The 16,982-nt window shown below is 39.1% G+C and overlaps 1 protein-coding gene across 1 annotated transcript; it reads left to right on the forward strand.

Moving 5' to 3' along the window:
- The first annotated feature begins 1,324 nt into the window (after positions 1-1,324).
- LOC138045444 (pre-mRNA-splicing factor 38A-like) lies at positions 1,325-9,517 on the forward strand. The gene is made up of 3 exons (XM_068891956.1): positions 1,325-1,582; positions 4,637-4,810; positions 7,782-9,517. Exons 1-3 carry the CDS (start codon positions 1,414-1,416, stop codon positions 8,099-8,101), a joined length of 663 nt encoding a protein of 220 aa, XP_068748057.1. The 5' UTR covers positions 1,325-1,413; the 3' UTR covers positions 8,102-9,517.
- The last annotated feature ends 7,465 nt before the right edge of the window (positions 9,518-16,982 follow it).

Below are 16,982 nucleotides of genomic sequence, written 5' to 3' on the forward strand. Positions count from 1 at the left end.
TTTTGTGTTCAGTTGTACTGTGTTTTTGTTGCAACATTTCCATCCACTTCTTCATGCTATGATCTAGTAAGTTTTTTAAGCGTTGATTTTCATTTCAAAGTCGACATAAAAGATACTACTTATTAAGATCCAGTATAAATAAAAAAGAGTTTAAGCTATCTTGTGACTGATATAACATGTATTGTGAAATTGTAATTAATGGGATTATTGTATCTACATCACAGGAACTAAACTAAAATCAAAACAGTTCGTATCTAAGGTTAGGCGTAAAGTTAGTGTTATACCTGTCAACCCGATATCAACGAGTCGACCTTCATTCTTAGTTGTAGTCAGTTCAAAACAAAGGAATGTAAATATTATTTTTAATTCTTAGGCTAGCTGTTGTGGATCAAGGTTTTTTTATTGTACGCTTCCTAGGAATCACCTGCTTAGCTAAACCGAGTGACATTTAAATGAACTTCATCTCAGTAACCATTTTATTCTTCCTAAATAATATTGTGAGCGTCGTCCGCATAAAGATAAAAAAGGGAAATATTGTTTGCGTGGGATGTTGCAATAGACCTTTTTCCCTTGTACATTTTTTGTTTTCCCAACGCAGATCATGTGATAATACTCAAGAGGCTTGGTCCTTTGTTTTGTTCATTAAAAAGAGTCAAGCAGGCATATTCATGCTTGCATACCCTCATTTTAATGAACAAAATAAAGGACCAAAGCTCCTGAGTATTATCACATGGTCTGTATTGGGAAAACAAAATGTACAAGCGAAAAAGGTCTATTACGCGGCTGGCAGCCGAGTTTTATGCAGTAACTGCGGTGGACGATCGAATGTTGGCTGTGCAATACTGAGCTAAAAAACGTAATCACGGAGTTTTCTTCCGTAGCTATGTTATATGTCTGTAAAGTGCTATCAATGAGATCACTGTTTGTACAAATTTTATGACTTCCGTGGTTTGTGATTATATAGTGATATTATATAATCAGAGGCACGTGACCTTGAAGCGTGTAATTTGAAACTCTTTTCCTTGGAACAAAGCTGGGGCCTTTTAGGACACCAACTTTATGCCCAAATACGGACAGAAATAAGATCGACGCTGCATGCGCGGGAAAATGTACGAGCTACGTTAAATCTAAATGACAAATTTCCAGGTCTGAACCAGATCATGAGCTTCTGATATAATATAATACGTCGAGAGCGTAATGACGCAATATTCCGAAAAAACAGATGGTTTGCTGTCCGATACAAGGAGTTATAAATGATCTCGGGGAATTACACATTTTTCCCGGCTGATCTTGCTTCTTGATTCTATTTTAATTTTTCCAAGACGTCATATTTAGAAATTTGCGAGCTTTAAAAACGTGTATAAAAGGAGGGAATATTTTGAAATTTAGTCAAATTCCGACGAAGACATTGCAATGCAACTGTACGCGTTGGTTTTCTTCCTCATAGGTTCCGCCTTAGCGGAATTAAAGGCTGAAGAGAAGAAAGAAACGGGCGACTTGTGGAGGGATTCCATGAGAAGTGACCAGCTTCTTCAGGACGAGAAGGAACTCTATCCCGATGGTCCAGTAGATGAGGAAAACGGTTAGTGTATTTACGCCGATCGACTGTCGTCTTTTTGACGAACTACGCGTTCGATTCTAAAGTATGCCACAGCCATCATCGATTAATAACATTTCTTAATTAACTTACCGGTCTCGATGATTCAAAATCTCTATCATTGGTAGATGGCCACCCTTCGACATTTCAGCCCTATCAGTTTGCAATTTGTTGTATGTCACCTAAAAGCTTCAATACCGAGCACATTTAGTTGGAACACTTAATGAATGGTCTAGAATCAGAGATTGCAGCTTATCCCGTTTTCCTTTCCCCGCCCCTCAATTCAATTTTTTATGGGAATTTTTCGGGCAACTGCTCGTTGGTTAAAAAAAAACAAAACATTAGGGACCTTTAGATTGCAGTACGAGGACGAGAACGAGTACGAGATTTGACTGCCTGTTTTTAGCGAAAATTTTTATAACCGGGACGACTAATCTTACTCTTTGTTAGTAGCATAGGTTCCTCCGTCGTTCTTATTGCTGGTAACTGAGCCTTTTCCTGATAGAAAAATTCCCAAACTACTACAGTGTTGGTGAGTTGTTTTGACACGAAGACATTTTTGCAAAACCTCGTACTAAAATGACGCGAAGGTGGTTTGTACGCGCTCACTGTTGTTCTATGAAAAAATCTTGTACTCGTAGCCGCTCTCGTCCTAGAATCTAAAGCTCTCTATTGAAGAAGGGGGAAAACGGGAATTGGCGTTCCAGAAAATATCACGAGTATTGTAATTCAAGCCAGGTCTGTTATTACTGTTATTCAAGTGGTCAATAGAGCATACTAACTAGGCATCGCAAGGGTCTACGTTCGACTCTTACTCGATCAAAATAAAATTATCTTTCCGGTCGAACATCATCCCCGAGCTATCATCGTTTAACTACTCCATCGGCTTTGTGTTCAAGTCCTCAATTTTCATCAACATTATCAAATTGGCTTTTGTTTTCATTTTCTTCGGATTTCTAAATAGCTTAGTTTGGTAATATGTCTGGGAAATCGTATAAATGCGATTTATGGGAACGAACCGTAGACAAGTGCAATTCGAGGACTTTAAATACATCTCGAGTGACTATAAATAACGAAATGCACGTGCACGTGCGCTGTTTCCATAGCAACTTCCGTATTGCGCTCTATAACCTATTTATGCATTGGCCATTGACCAATCGGAAAAGTAATATTCTTTTGAGTATAGAATAAGCTCGAATACTTCTCGCCCCGAAAGAAAAGAATATCGGAGGCATACGAATGACTCGCGTAATATTCTTTTAAGTATAGAATAAGCTCGAATACTTCTCGCCCCTAAAGAAAAGAATATCGGAGGCATATGAATGACTCGCGAGCGACTTTCTATATGGAGCAATCCTTGTTTACATTTTTTCCTCATCAGCAAAAGAGTATTGTTTTCTAATCAGTCAACCGAGAATATTAAAAGTGCTAGTACCGAATATTGAAAGTGCATTGCATAATGGCTATCTCTGAAAATATGAACTTGATATACCATATAATCTCTGAGCAATGATACTTTCAACATTTGAAATTTTATAAAGAATGTATAGGATGATAAGCGCCTTTGACAACCAAGAATAGCCCACTTTTGATAAATAAAACTCAGTCCTAAACAAAAGGCATCATCTCGAGGCTCTGGGGAATAAACTCATACACTTTATTCCAAAATGGCCGCCATTTAGATATTCTTTTTTTAAAATTGAAATTAGACCTTGATGCCTCGTTCAAGGCAAAATATTCTTTTGAATTTTCAGCTCAAGAACGAGGCATCAAGGGCTAATTTGAATAAAAACAAAAGAATATTTAAATGACGGCCATTTTGGAATAAGGTCTATACAAATCCTTATATTTATTGCCCAGAGCCTTGAAATGATACCTTTTGTTTAGGATTGAATTTCAATATATCGAAAGTGGGCTATTTATTAGTTTTCGACGGCTAATAACTGACTCGTTATCAAAGCTAAAAGGCAGCTTAAAACTGGAGATTCAACTGTGTGGACTGCTCACGTAACATTGCACTTGTCAACTTAATCAAGGAGGTATTAGTCTGATAAAACATATTCTTTATCCCCGGACAATCGATATACAACAAAAGGTAAAGATAAAGTCGCGTTCGCATAATGGTTCAGAAGAAAGGCTAATGGGAACTGAGCGTAGAGGGATGGTGAAGAGGACCGTTCGATATATTAAAATTCAGCTTGAAAGAGAGGTTCTGATGACAAAGACAAAGGAAAGTGGATGTTATGCAAATATTTTTCACATTCATTCCAACGTGTTTCTATTGTTTTTGTCCTCACTGCCTCACTATCAAGCTGAGTATTTGATATTTCGAAAATGGCCTATTAAAATTATAAGGAAGGATTACGTTTTTGCAAACGTTGGCCGTGTAGCACATATGTGTAGAACATATGGTGAAGGACCTTATCAGCGATTTAAATATTTTCAAAAGCTAAAGAGAGCAAGGCTAATATAACGGTGAAGGAATGTATTGAAAAAACCTTGATGAAGAAAGGCAGTGCCTTTTGAAATATTGGCTAATTTCAATAGTGCTATGTTTCTACCCCATGTGAACAATGTGAACGTTAGCCCTACTAATGGAAATAGGCCCACACAGGGACAGAGAAAAACTCTGACTAGGGTGGGAATTGAACCCGTGACCTTCGGGTTAGATCACCGCTCCTCCACCGACTGAGCTACAAGGTCAGATAGGAGCGGGCCATGGGAACTGAAGATGTTAAAGTCATGGCAATGAACATGTACAAGTACAAGGAAGGATTACGTTTTTGCAAACGTTGGCCGTGTTGGACTTATATTAGAACAGACTTAATTGATTAGAGTGTAATGTAAAGGTTAGCCCTACTTATCTTTCTCTGTCCTTGTGTGGGCCCATTTCCATTAGTAGGCTAACGCTCACATGGTTCATATGGGGTAGAAAACAAGCACTTCACATTACACTCTAATCAGTTAAGTCTATTAAAATTATAACCGTACAAAGAGCGGATGACACGGCAGCTTAAAGGACCATTTTATTTCTTGCAGGATTTGCTTCACTGCCAGCAGTGAAAGCTGAAGAGGAGATTCAAAAGGAAGAGGTGTTGGAAGATGCCATGATAAATCACGATACCTTTTACGAAGAAGAAGAAGAAGACGACGACGACGACGACGACGACGACGACGACGACGATAAGGATGGTTGCGGAGGAAAAGAAAACGGTAAGTACGATTTTAATTTTTACAGGGACTTTCATTATAGTCATCGTCATCGTCTTCAACATCATCATCAACATCATCATCATCATCATGATCAAAATTCAGGGGCACCCAACGACCAATTTGTTGTAAAATGTATTATTATACCCCAGTTAATGAAAATAAATGTTATTGAGGCATTTTCAGGTGTTTTTCAGAGTTGCTGGGAAAACATTATCTGTCCCTTTTTCCCAGCAAGACACACAAGAAATTTCCCAGCCAGCTAGATAAAATTGGTTGGTTTCCCAGCCAGCTGATCAAATTTATTTCCCAGTCAGGAATTCCGCGCGCTTTCAAATCCCTCGATCCAAAACGACCGAACAAAAGCGACAAAACCGGGACAAAACAGGTTTTTTCCGCAAGCGCAATCACTCTGACCAGCCGTCGTGTGTTTGGGAGAGGGAAGGGGTTTTTTTTTTTTTTTTTTTTTTTTTAGTCGTCGTCAGTCTTCAGAGTTTCTACAGCCAGCTAGGGTTGAAATGCTAGAAAAAATCAGTAATTCCCAGGCAAAACCTCTATCAATGACAAAATTTCCCAGCCAGCTCATCGAAACACCTGTATTTTTGCCAGCCAGCAAGATTCCTCCGGGGAACAGATAATGTGAGGAACAGATTCGTTGGGTGCCCCTGAACATTATTATCAATATCATCAACATCAACCACATCATCATCATCGTTATCGCCATCAACATCATCATCATCATCATCATCATTAACATCATCATGATCAACATTATTTTCAATATCATCATAATCATCATCATCGTCAATTTTATCATCATCAACATCATCAACATCATTATCAATATCACCAACATCAACAACATCATCATCATCGTTATCGCCATCAACATCATCATCATCATCATCATCATCATCATGATCAACATCATTATCAGTATCATCATTATCATCAATTTTATCAACATCATCAACATAATCATCATCGTCGTAATCAGCATCACCATCATTTCGTCATTATAACTACCTTTGCTCACCCTTCTATCTAAGAAATAGGAGCATTATTCCTCTAAGGCATGATGCTATTTATGTCGTCCACTTTGACCCCCTCTGTTCACGTGGTGCATTTGGCTAGGAATATGAGCCAATCATAGATAAAAGCGGAGTGAGGACAGGACTAGCTAAGGCATGGCAATCTTCGTGACTGGCGCTCTAAGCAATACCTTCACGGAGTCAACTTCGCTTATAAATATTTAGTATAAACACACAGGAGATTATATAAAATCGCGCGCTCTAATTGGCTCGCTCTCTCGGATTATCAGCCGATAATCACCTCGACGGACAAAATGGCCGCCAGTAGTCGTTTTGCCACTGTAAGTGAAAATGATTTCGCGTTGAAATGTTTTTTTTTCCTCTTTTTTGAAATAATCACCTGTGTATTTATATTAAAACATTTATTCGCTTCAGGCTCAGTGATTATCGGTGAATATTCACCTGGACTTCGTCTGGGTGAATATTCACCGATAATCACATCGCCTTCGCCGAATAATTGTTAAATAACTTTCTAAGCAACGACCAGCATAACAAAATAGAAGCATCGGATCCTGGTGAAGGACCTTATGAGCAATTTAAATATATTACCAAAAGCTAAAGAGAGCAAGGCTGATATAACGGTGAAGGAATGTATTGAAAAAACCTTGATGAAGAAAGGCAGTGTCTTTTGAAATATTGGCTAATTTCAATATATTCCTTCACCGTTATATAAGCCTTGCTCTTTTTAGCTTTTTAGATAATCAAACTAGTGCTACCGTGACTTGCAAAGTGCACGGCCGGGGATAATTGTCAACATAAAACCAATTTTAGCTTTGATCTGTGACTACTGCACAAGTAAAGAAATTAGTATCAGTTTTAAATGAGTTTACTAGTGCTGAAGGGTTAGAGCCAGTGGAACATGACCCTTCATCCAGAATATTGACCAATCACTCCCCACATGGTCAATTCAGTAATTATTATAAATTTCTGTTAAAAATAAAATTGGGAAACAGGAAAATAACAGAAATTTACAGACATAGCATGCGGCGTATTACTACTACTACTACTACTACTACTACTACTACTACTACTACTACTACTACTACTGCTGCTGCTGCTGCTGCTGCTGCTGCTGCTGCTGCTGCTGCTGCTGCTGCTACTACTACTACTACTACTACTACTACTACTACTACTACTACTACTACTACTACTACTACTACTACTACTACTACTACTACTACTACTACTACTACTACTACCACTTCTACTACTACTACTACTACTACTACTACTACTACTACTACTACTACTACTACTACTACTACTACTACTACTACTACTACTACTACTACTACTACTACTACTACTACTAGTACTACTACTACTACTACTACCACTACTACTACTACTACTACTACTACTACTACTACTACTACTACTACTACTACTACTACTACTACTACTACTACTACTACTACTACTACTACTACAAAAAGTGCTGATATGTAAACTTTGTCGATGGAAACGAAGAACAGGTTATGTTTTACAAGAAAAAGCTTAACATTTGATTAAGTCAAGGAGTCCCGGTCTTTTAGGTCTTGGGTTCCCTGGAGATTTCTTTTCACTCTCATAGCTTCTTAGGTTGCCACTTGGAAAGAGTCTCAAGCATAAGACAGAGACCAAATGATTGTATGTACTTGTGTCCACCCTATCAGCAAGCTTTCAAATTTATCTGCTCATTCCCGGGCTTCGTACACCTGTTCTTAACCCTGGCAAAAACAGCTGACACGGTGCTCAGTTCTTATTACTACCAGGGTGATCTGTTCATTCCTTACTAGTAACAAATAACTCCAAAAGAATATGATACCAATGCAGCTGAGACGCCTCAGAACCACTGAATCCTCACTCATCACTCATTCTGGCACAAATTAATTATTTTGCAGGGGAGGGCAAAACAATGTCCGGCAGGCGACGAATACCCCCAAGCCGGCGACGAATACCCCCCAGCCAGCGACGATTACTCCCCGGCCGGCGACGAACACCCCCTAGCGAGCGACGATTACTCCCCGGCCGGCGACGAACACCCCCCAGCGAGCGACGATTACTCCCCGGCCGGCGACGAACACCACCTAGCGAGCGACGATTACTCCCCGGCTGGCGACGAACACCCCCTAGCGAGCGACGATTACTCCCCGGCTGGCGACGGAGATCCCATGGAAGTTGTCCGAAGTGCTCATGTCCAACTAATGAACTAATGAACTAATGAACGGTGGCAGATGAACGGCCGATGCTTTAATTTAATTTAATACTTCTTTAAATAAAATTTAATAGCTTAGCTTATTGCATGACTATTCCGATTTAAATCCTGTCTTGTTTTAATAAAAATCACCTGAAGCGTTTCAGTGGGAGCCTACCTCTCCCCTTTTACCTTTTGGATCGGGCGTTTTGACAGACCTAGTTACTTTTAGAAACATTTCCCCGGGAAACGCTGGTTACAGTTAGCCAATTAGTGCTGTAGCTTATGCATTTACAGTCAATTTCACGTTAATTAGCTCTGGCTGAACGGGAATCGAAAAGCTCAAATTAAGAGGTAGAAAGTAATAGAGATACGGATAAATGGTATTCAGGTGACGACTGTCAGAGTAGTGAAGAATCTGACAGTAAGAGTGAGAGTGAGTTAGAAAATAGCCAAGAAAGTGATCGACACAAAGAAGCGACTCGGTCCGAAGAAACGAGGCGCCGATACGGCCAAAAAGGATCCGGAAAACGAACCTAAACAACAAACTCAATCTTTCTGAAGGAGGATGAAATGGAGAAATTGCCATCATGTATTTTGTCACGAGAACAAGCCACTAGCGTTGAGGAATTCATCTACTTTCTACCTCTGAATTTGAGCTTCCCGATTCCCGTTTGTTTCAGCCAGAGCTAACTTATGTGAAATTGTAAATGCGTAATCTACAGCACTGATTGGCTTACCGTAACCAGGGAAACGCTGTTTCCCAGGAAAGTATTTCTAAAAATAACTAAATCTGTCAAAACGTGCGACGGAGGAAGGCATCTACTGATCAGATGGGCTCCTGAATCTCCGATAATTATAACTAGGGCATACACTTTTGCTGATTAGATAAGAGAGAAGATATTAGATAATTTCCAACAAAGAATCGAATTTTCGTCATATTTTTTTCTGTGTACCGATTTCCTCTGGAGAGAACTAATGACGAATAACGAATAACGAATTCGGCAAATCTTTTGTCTACCATACTATTCAATTCTATTGTTAGAAACAGTTGAAGTAACTTTCTCCCTCGATGATTGACTCTTTCGAATATGCAGGTTTGTGATGCCTGCAGTTTATAACCTTAAATTTCTTTTAGACTGCGAGCAGTCTCTCTCCTAATTTTCGTAACGCACGACATCGTGCGAGATGTGCAGCCGTAGGTTATACTCGCTGCTAGAAACTCGTTCAAGGGTGTAAAGAGGTATGCTTCCTTTCTCCAGACTCTCCGCGCGCTTTCCTGCTAACTTCAAGGGATTTTTAGTGAAGCTTCCGCGAAATTCTTGATAAGCAGAAAATCAACTCTTTAGTGGCTGTAATTCACGGTGCATGATTAGCAGCATCTGTAACTGTACAATTGCAGATAATATGGAATGTGTCAATAAACAGTTTTTTCAATAAAAAGGAGGACTTCTTCACCCTCTTCGACATCCCTCTTCGCCCGCTTCCACATCCATTTCGCTCAATTCATCCTCCGGTCTGCTCATTAACATATTCGTTTCGCCCAATACCACTTCCGTCTCGCCCCCAATTACATCCACTTCACCTACCTACGTAACTGTTTATTACAGTTAAACACGGAAGAGAACTATATAATTATGGAACGTCTCACAGGATAACAAATAGTAAGTGGCCATATTGGAAAGCGAGAAGACCCTGGGGACGAGGTTGCGTGGAAATCGCCCGAGGGATAAAAAACGCAAATTCGGCCCGGTAAAGCCAGATGTCTTGGTGATGCAAAGGCAGCACGCGCGCGCTTCGACAAGAAGGTTTCAGGTTCAAACCCAGGAACGCGGTGGTTGAAAAAGGGGCATGTCTTTATTGTGACATCACTTCCCGCGGGAAACGGGTTACGGGAAACTTTAAAAAAAAACATTGCAATTTGCGGATACGAAGAAAAAGAAACTCAACCGAATTTTTACCGTGGGTGCCACAGGCATCCCACGGAGATATCATTTTACAAGTTCGTCTAGAGTGCTTCTTACGAAAGCAAGAGAAAATGAGGGGACAGAGAAGGAGGCTCCCGGTCCAGCCCTTGGGATATGTCAAGTCCACGAAAGTTTTTTTTAGACGAGCGGAAGTCTTCCGAGACGTCCGCATGCAGGCCAACCTCGGTCCGATGTTTGAAAGAAAATATATATTCAATAGCCTTCCACCCGCGCCATCATTTTCTCTTTTCACTAAGAACCTAAGAGCGAGGCAAGACTGCATGCGGACTTCTCAGAAGACAGACTTCCGCTTGAACAAAGACTTCCGCTTGTCTAAAAAAACTTTCGTGGACATAACATATCCCGGCCAACGCCTTGAGCCTCCCTCTCTGTCCTCTCATTTTCTCTTGACGAAAGATATTGAAGTTCAGCTGGAAGTTGAAGAAAAGAGCTGCAAAAGGACTCTTGGTGACGCTTATTGAAAAGCTCTGGGGATCCCTGTGAAAGAAACTGTCTTTTTATTGGTTTTTGTCAATAAAAAGCTTCTCTGATTGGTGCATTCATGTTTTCACGAGGAGTGAGCAGGCGCCGTAATTAGCGCCGTAATTCATCTGTCCACAAGTCTTCCGTTTTTCTTCTCCACTTCGATCTTTAACCCCTGTAAGGCAAATCCTGACAGATTCGGCGAAAATGGCTACTTAAAGTGGCCTTGCCATGTTCTCTTTTGTTGTTGTTGTTGTTTTAAGGGGGTAGCCCTTAACTACCAAACTGTTGCTACGGACCCCTTTAATTAGTCATTTCTCCAATTCCTTTAACTCTACAGTTATACCTTTTTTGTTTTTTGCCAAGTGTCTTCTATTTAACATAGACCTTAGCGGCTAACTCAATGTTGTACCCAATTCAAATCTCCCCGACTAAGATTCTTCGTGTTTTGTATTTGCATGAAAATGTAGCATTCATATTTAAATGATATGGAAATACCTGGAACAAAAGGTTTTATTCCCAAAGGGTTTGAATGACCAAATTTGAAAATGCCTAAAAACTGAGCGAGTTAACTATGCTTTCACAAATTTTTGACGCAACAGTATGAGAACATTCTAACAGAAAATATGTAGCATGGATTTTAAAAGAAATAATTATTTTTCAAAAAAATTATGACGTCATAAGGGCCTCCTTTGATACACTTTTCAAAATACCAGTTCCATTTTATTGTCCAAACAGAAATTCCATGCTACAGTTTATGATGTGACGGTTCCCATCCGGTGAAAAAAGCGTCTCTTCCTTTCGTTTCCTGAGAGCCTTCACATGTTTTTTACTGAAACGCACGGCAGAGGACTGGGACTAGTTGCGCATGCGCCTTCTGTTTGAAGTGATGTCAAATTTCAATTGAAAAAGCTACTTGATAGAACCATTCATGCATTCTTTTTGTAGGGAGGGCTCTTTGACTAAAAAGCTTCCCTAACAACCATTGTCTTTCTGCAGTCAAGTGCCACCTTCCTTAAGGGCCACAGACGGATTTTTCGCGCGTTGCTAAGTAAGTGAAATGTCACTTCCGGTAACTGACGTCATCATATGATGAGCTGACAAGAAAACGGACTGACAAGCAAAAGTCACCGCACAAACTGTTGTTTCCATCGAAGGTTTTTCCTCGCCCTTCCTAGCGCTCGTTCTCAGGTCAACTGCGCATGCGTAAACGAACTGACTTCCGGTTTGAGAACAATCTCGTTCCCAGAGTCTTCGTTCCCCTTGACCAGCGGGTCGGGTTACAAGAGACTCTGGGATAATCCGTTTGGATAAAGTTTTTGATTGGTTGAAAGTCTGAGCATGAGCAATCGATTTAGGCCACGACTGCCCCGAGACGCGAGGGGTTTCACAGAGCACCGTATGATCGTTAATGCTTGTTTGGATTGGTTCGTTGATTAGTTTGGATCCAAAGCAAAGAGTGAAAACCTATTAAATCTAATGGAATGGAATCGTCTCTCACTGAGTAATTATGTCTTTAAAATGTATTCATACCGAGTCTTCCAATTGCCGCTGTATATACTCTATGAACCCATAAGATCTTCTCGTACAGCTACCAATACGCACATCTGAGTGTCCTGGAAAGGTGCGCGCACCTTTAGCAGCCGAGTTTTGGGGCAGAGAAAGAGTTACTGATGCAAAGAGAACTCGTTTGGCTTGCTGTTTAACGGTTTGAAAATATCGTGGAAGGTCCGTCTCTCTGGCATGCAAAGCAATCCTTTCGGTAGGTTGCAAATTTTATTCGCGTTTCATTTGGGTTCATTACACTGCACTGTTCTCAACCTCAATTGAAAGAAGAGGCCAGATCAGATATAGAGAATATCATTGAAATGAGATGTACATCTCGCATCCAATGGAACTTGTCTTACATTTTAGGTACATGTACTTAGAAGAAATGGAAACTTCAGTTGTGATTTTGTTATGCAAATACTTAGCATAACGTTTATGGTGAAATAAAAAGAAGGTCTAATATAAAGCTAGACCATCCTCTAGAGCCTATTACTTGTAGCACTTAAAAGTCAGTTACAAAAATGACACCATTCTCTTGAGTAATTAAGTACTTCTTTCTGAAGTACATGTGCCTTAACATACTACTACATAAGGAGTTTTTTTTCGTAATTGCTCAGCCCACAGTATTAATTAGGGTGGCGATTATTATTTGCTTATTGAAGCCACAGTGATCAAGTGTTTGAGACTTCAAAGGTTGGTTGACTGTATGAGTTCCGGCCCCAGTTGTTTGAAGGGTGGATAGTGCTATCCACTGGATAAATCACTATCTACTGGATAATGTAATAATAATAATAATAATAATAATAATAATAATAATAATAATAATAATAATAATAATAATAATAATAATAATAATAATATTAACAATAATAATAATAATAAACTTGAACTTTGAACTTTGTTTTGTTGATAACTCAATTAGTTTTGGTAGTGTTTATCTGCTGGATAGTGATTTATCTGGCCCCAGTTGTTCTAAAGGTGGATAACGCTATCTACCGGACAAATAACCATACACTGGAAAGTGCAGTTGGTTCCGCTATTACTTATTCACTGGATAGTGACTTATCCGGCTGATAGTGGTATCCATCATTTGAACAACTGGGGCCTGGTGGGTAGCGCTATTCACTTTTTGAACAACTGAGGCCAGGTCTTTATCCAACCTCTCTTCTGTGCCTTCTTTGTTTTTGAGGACAAAGGAGGCAGAGAAAAGAGACCCTGGGAACGAGGTTGGTCTTGATCATCTCTCAGTTTTCTCTAACTTTAATCCATGTTGCCTCTACGTACCCGCATACAACTTAATACTGGCAAATGTGTGATAGACAAATCTGTGACCGGCTAGCATCCCATTTAATGGAAGGGACAAAGTTATTGACTGCTTAATCCATTGACACCTCAAACACCCTAGGATGACCACAGTTGACGACTAGAATCTCCCTGGAATTAGACAGAGTAAAATCTGTCAAGTCTCACTCCCAGGGGTTAAAGGGGATCAGTGATACCCCTTGTTACTCTACAGAAAACAGAGCTAAGTGCTGCCATCAATGAACTATCTGGCTCATTTAGTTTCATTATCTAGAAACAGACTTTATGCTTTTACAGTGTGTTTCGGAGCAACTTTACAGAAGCCTATATTTCCGATAAATTATAACTACCAGGGGTATTTTGTTAAACAAAAGGAGACGGCAACATTGCAGACTGTGCAGTATTTCTAGTCACTTGAGAACGTATTCCACACGTCCCCTCAATTTAAATTTTGTCAGTTGACGTTTATGTTTGTCAGTAAATTATACTGTCTATTTTGAAGTCAGACTGACTTCTTCATGTTGGTATGTACAGTTGTCAACAGTTTTTAATGTAATTTATTTTTTATGCCAACAAAAGAAATGTTTAGGTTCAAGGTTGTAGACAAGTATCCGGTCCTGTTTGGAGTGTTAAAATCAACAGTCTTAGGCTTTTTTGCATTGCTAGTCAGAGAGTTGAAGAGAATAGTACCATTTCAAACCTTGTATGGTGCTGGCCACCCTACAGAAAGCCTTTGGCAGTGAGGAAAGGATGACATTATTTGGGGGGTTATGTTTGGAAATGAACATTCTCAGGATAATATACAATGTATATATAATATTGTTACATCCAATCTGTCAAGTTTGATGGTTTAAAAGAAGTACTGACCTCCGCTTATCTGTAAAAATGGAATATAAATTGCATTAAGGATGACTAGTCTTAACCTCATGAAGAACTTTTGGCTTTTGCAGTTTTTATTTTGCTTGATACATATTTTTATTGACCTTTCGGTGTTCATCTCTCTGCTCTCCCAAAAGAATTTTACGATGTTACTTAAACGATTATGTGAATTAAACAGTTTTAAGTGGGGATGTTCATATGCTTTGCCCAGAGACTGACGATTATGAACAACAGCTTTTCATTATTGTTGACAATGAGGTTCTTCTGGAAGTAACTTCATACAAACAGAGTCTTTCTGCTCTGTTTGGGGTACATTACATGGTTAACCTAGAGTATCCAAGAAGGCCAACATCGTCATGTCTGCACTGAGTTACTTAAGAGTATGTATTTAGCATTCATCAAAAAAAAGAAAAATGCCCTGTATAGAAAAGGTGTCTCTACTTTTTTAGCTTAAAGTTAACAGCCTCTTATTACATGTATTAACAGTTACACTACCACAGGAGCTTGAACTAACCTACAAAAGGGTTTTATTACAAGCTGGGACCTGGGTACTGGCACCTGTCTTGCACTGAGTACAGTAACCACCATTGCTCAAAGGAGGTCTCAAGATCAAAAGCCAGACTATATATAGCGGTGCCTGCTCACTCTGTCACAAGGTCCCTTCTACTTTCAAACTTAATGGAAACCTTGACACCTGAGTCCACTTCTTGATTTGTCGCACAACAGGCGAGAAATAGTACAGAACATGACCATGTCAGGCAAGGGTCAGGCAATTAACTCATACCATGTCAAACCATGTTATGTTACCGGTATGTAGTAATTTGTACTATTACTAATGTGGTCAATTAAATTGTCACACTGGAAAGTTTTCACAGGGCTGCCATAAAGGACATTCACCTGTACCAGCTGTTAACCCTGAGCTCACATTGTGAAGGAAATGAAAACTAGAATCAGTTTTTGATATATTGCAGGTGAAAATTTAATAACAGCCCTGTTTAATGCTGTTTTTTTGGGTGTGTGCTTTCAATTAGTTCCAGATCGGCTAATATTTTTTGTTGGGATAGAAGTGATATATGGAAAATGGACAGTGATAGATTTTAATTACAAAAATTGTTTTTGTGTAACAGTTTTCATTTATTTTATTTCACTCACTTTGAGATCTACACCATCCCCTAAAAAGAATTTCTTTTTTATGTTAGTTTGAGCTTACAAACTGTTTTCATTTCTAGGGACTTATCTCATTCACTGAATATTTTGGCTGATTTCAGGCCGCATAGATTTTTCAAAATCATTAGTGTTTCAGAAATTTTTATTTGTTCTGCAACATTAATTATTTTAGTGAAATTTAGGAGACTTGTTTTTGTGATTATGGCTTGCATGTATTGCCTTGTGTATGTATGTACACTGTATATATATTTCCTAAATTTGGAAAGGACATATGTTCATGGAAGAATAATATTCTAAAAATCAACATGTTTATCCAACTAGAAGTATACATCTGTATTCAAGAATTCCAATTATTTGGTGGAGAACAGTCATTTTCTGTTTATACAAAATAATGAAAAGCAGCAAAATGATACTTCCCTCAAGACCTCTACTTCTTTAGAACAGCAAGGAAACTCTTACCCATAGAACTCATCTTCTTTTGAAAGAATCCTAAACCTTTTCTGGTGACGAAGAATCTAACTTGAAAGATTCTTCAAAGAAGACATAGTCTTATGATTAAAAGAATGATTTATTCTTTTGGAAAGAATCTCGTTTTAGAATCCAGTGTTTCGCTCTCCTTCATCTTCCACGTCACGATACAAAACAAAGACAGTCTTTTAACATTTGAAACTAATCCCGGATCAGTGCATTCAGCAGCGACACAATCTGCTTTACACTTCCACGTTACACAAATCCTAATCGAAAATCCCAGGCAACACTTGACAACACAGCCCGTTGGTAACATATTCAGCGCAGATTTTTGTCCACACATATCGCTCCAACACGTCATATTGTTTCTTTTTCAGTTCTAGGTTGGGATATCCTAATTTTGCTAAAGAAAATTGCCTGCCATCGTGAAACAAATCCTCCACTCTCTTCGCCATTTTGGCGTTACGCCTGCGCAATAGTGTTCATGACAAGAATCTTGTCATTCGAAACGGATTATCCCAGAGTCTCTCGTAACCCGACCCGCTGGTCAAGGGGAACGAAGACTCTGGGAACGAGATTGGTTTGAGAAAAAAGCTAAATTTCCGGCGGTTTTAGATTGAATTAATTTTTTTTTTACATGGCACGGTTCACCCCCAAATACAGAATATAGCTAAGCATTGATTTTTTAAAATCATCTTTTTGAAAAAGTTATGGGTATTTCAGTATCGTTTATGTCTTTAAAAAGAACATTTTTCAAAATAAAAAGAAAACCATGCTTGGCTGGATGCAAAAACGAATACAAATTATCAAACCATCGATTAAATACCAAAATTGCGTAGCACGGAGACAAATTTAGAGTTTTCTTTTATTGGTCACGTGACCATGGGCGTGGTATAATGACGTCATATTTAGGGTCATTGGCTTTCAAAAGTTGGAAACTAACCAAAATAATGCCAAATTCTCTCAAATTACTTAACCATTACATCCTTAGCAACGCACCCCAAAAAATGCGTCAGTGGGCCCTTAAGTTATTAATAAGCTTCCCTTATTTCCACATGACGTAAATTTCAATGAGGTAAAGATATGTTTATTTT

This window comes from Montipora capricornis, chromosome 4 (assembly GCF_036669925.1).
Source record: "Montipora capricornis isolate CH-2021 chromosome 4, ASM3666992v2, whole genome shotgun sequence".
Classification (NCBI taxonomy): domain Eukaryota; kingdom Metazoa; phylum Cnidaria; class Anthozoa; order Scleractinia; family Acroporidae; genus Montipora; species Montipora capricornis.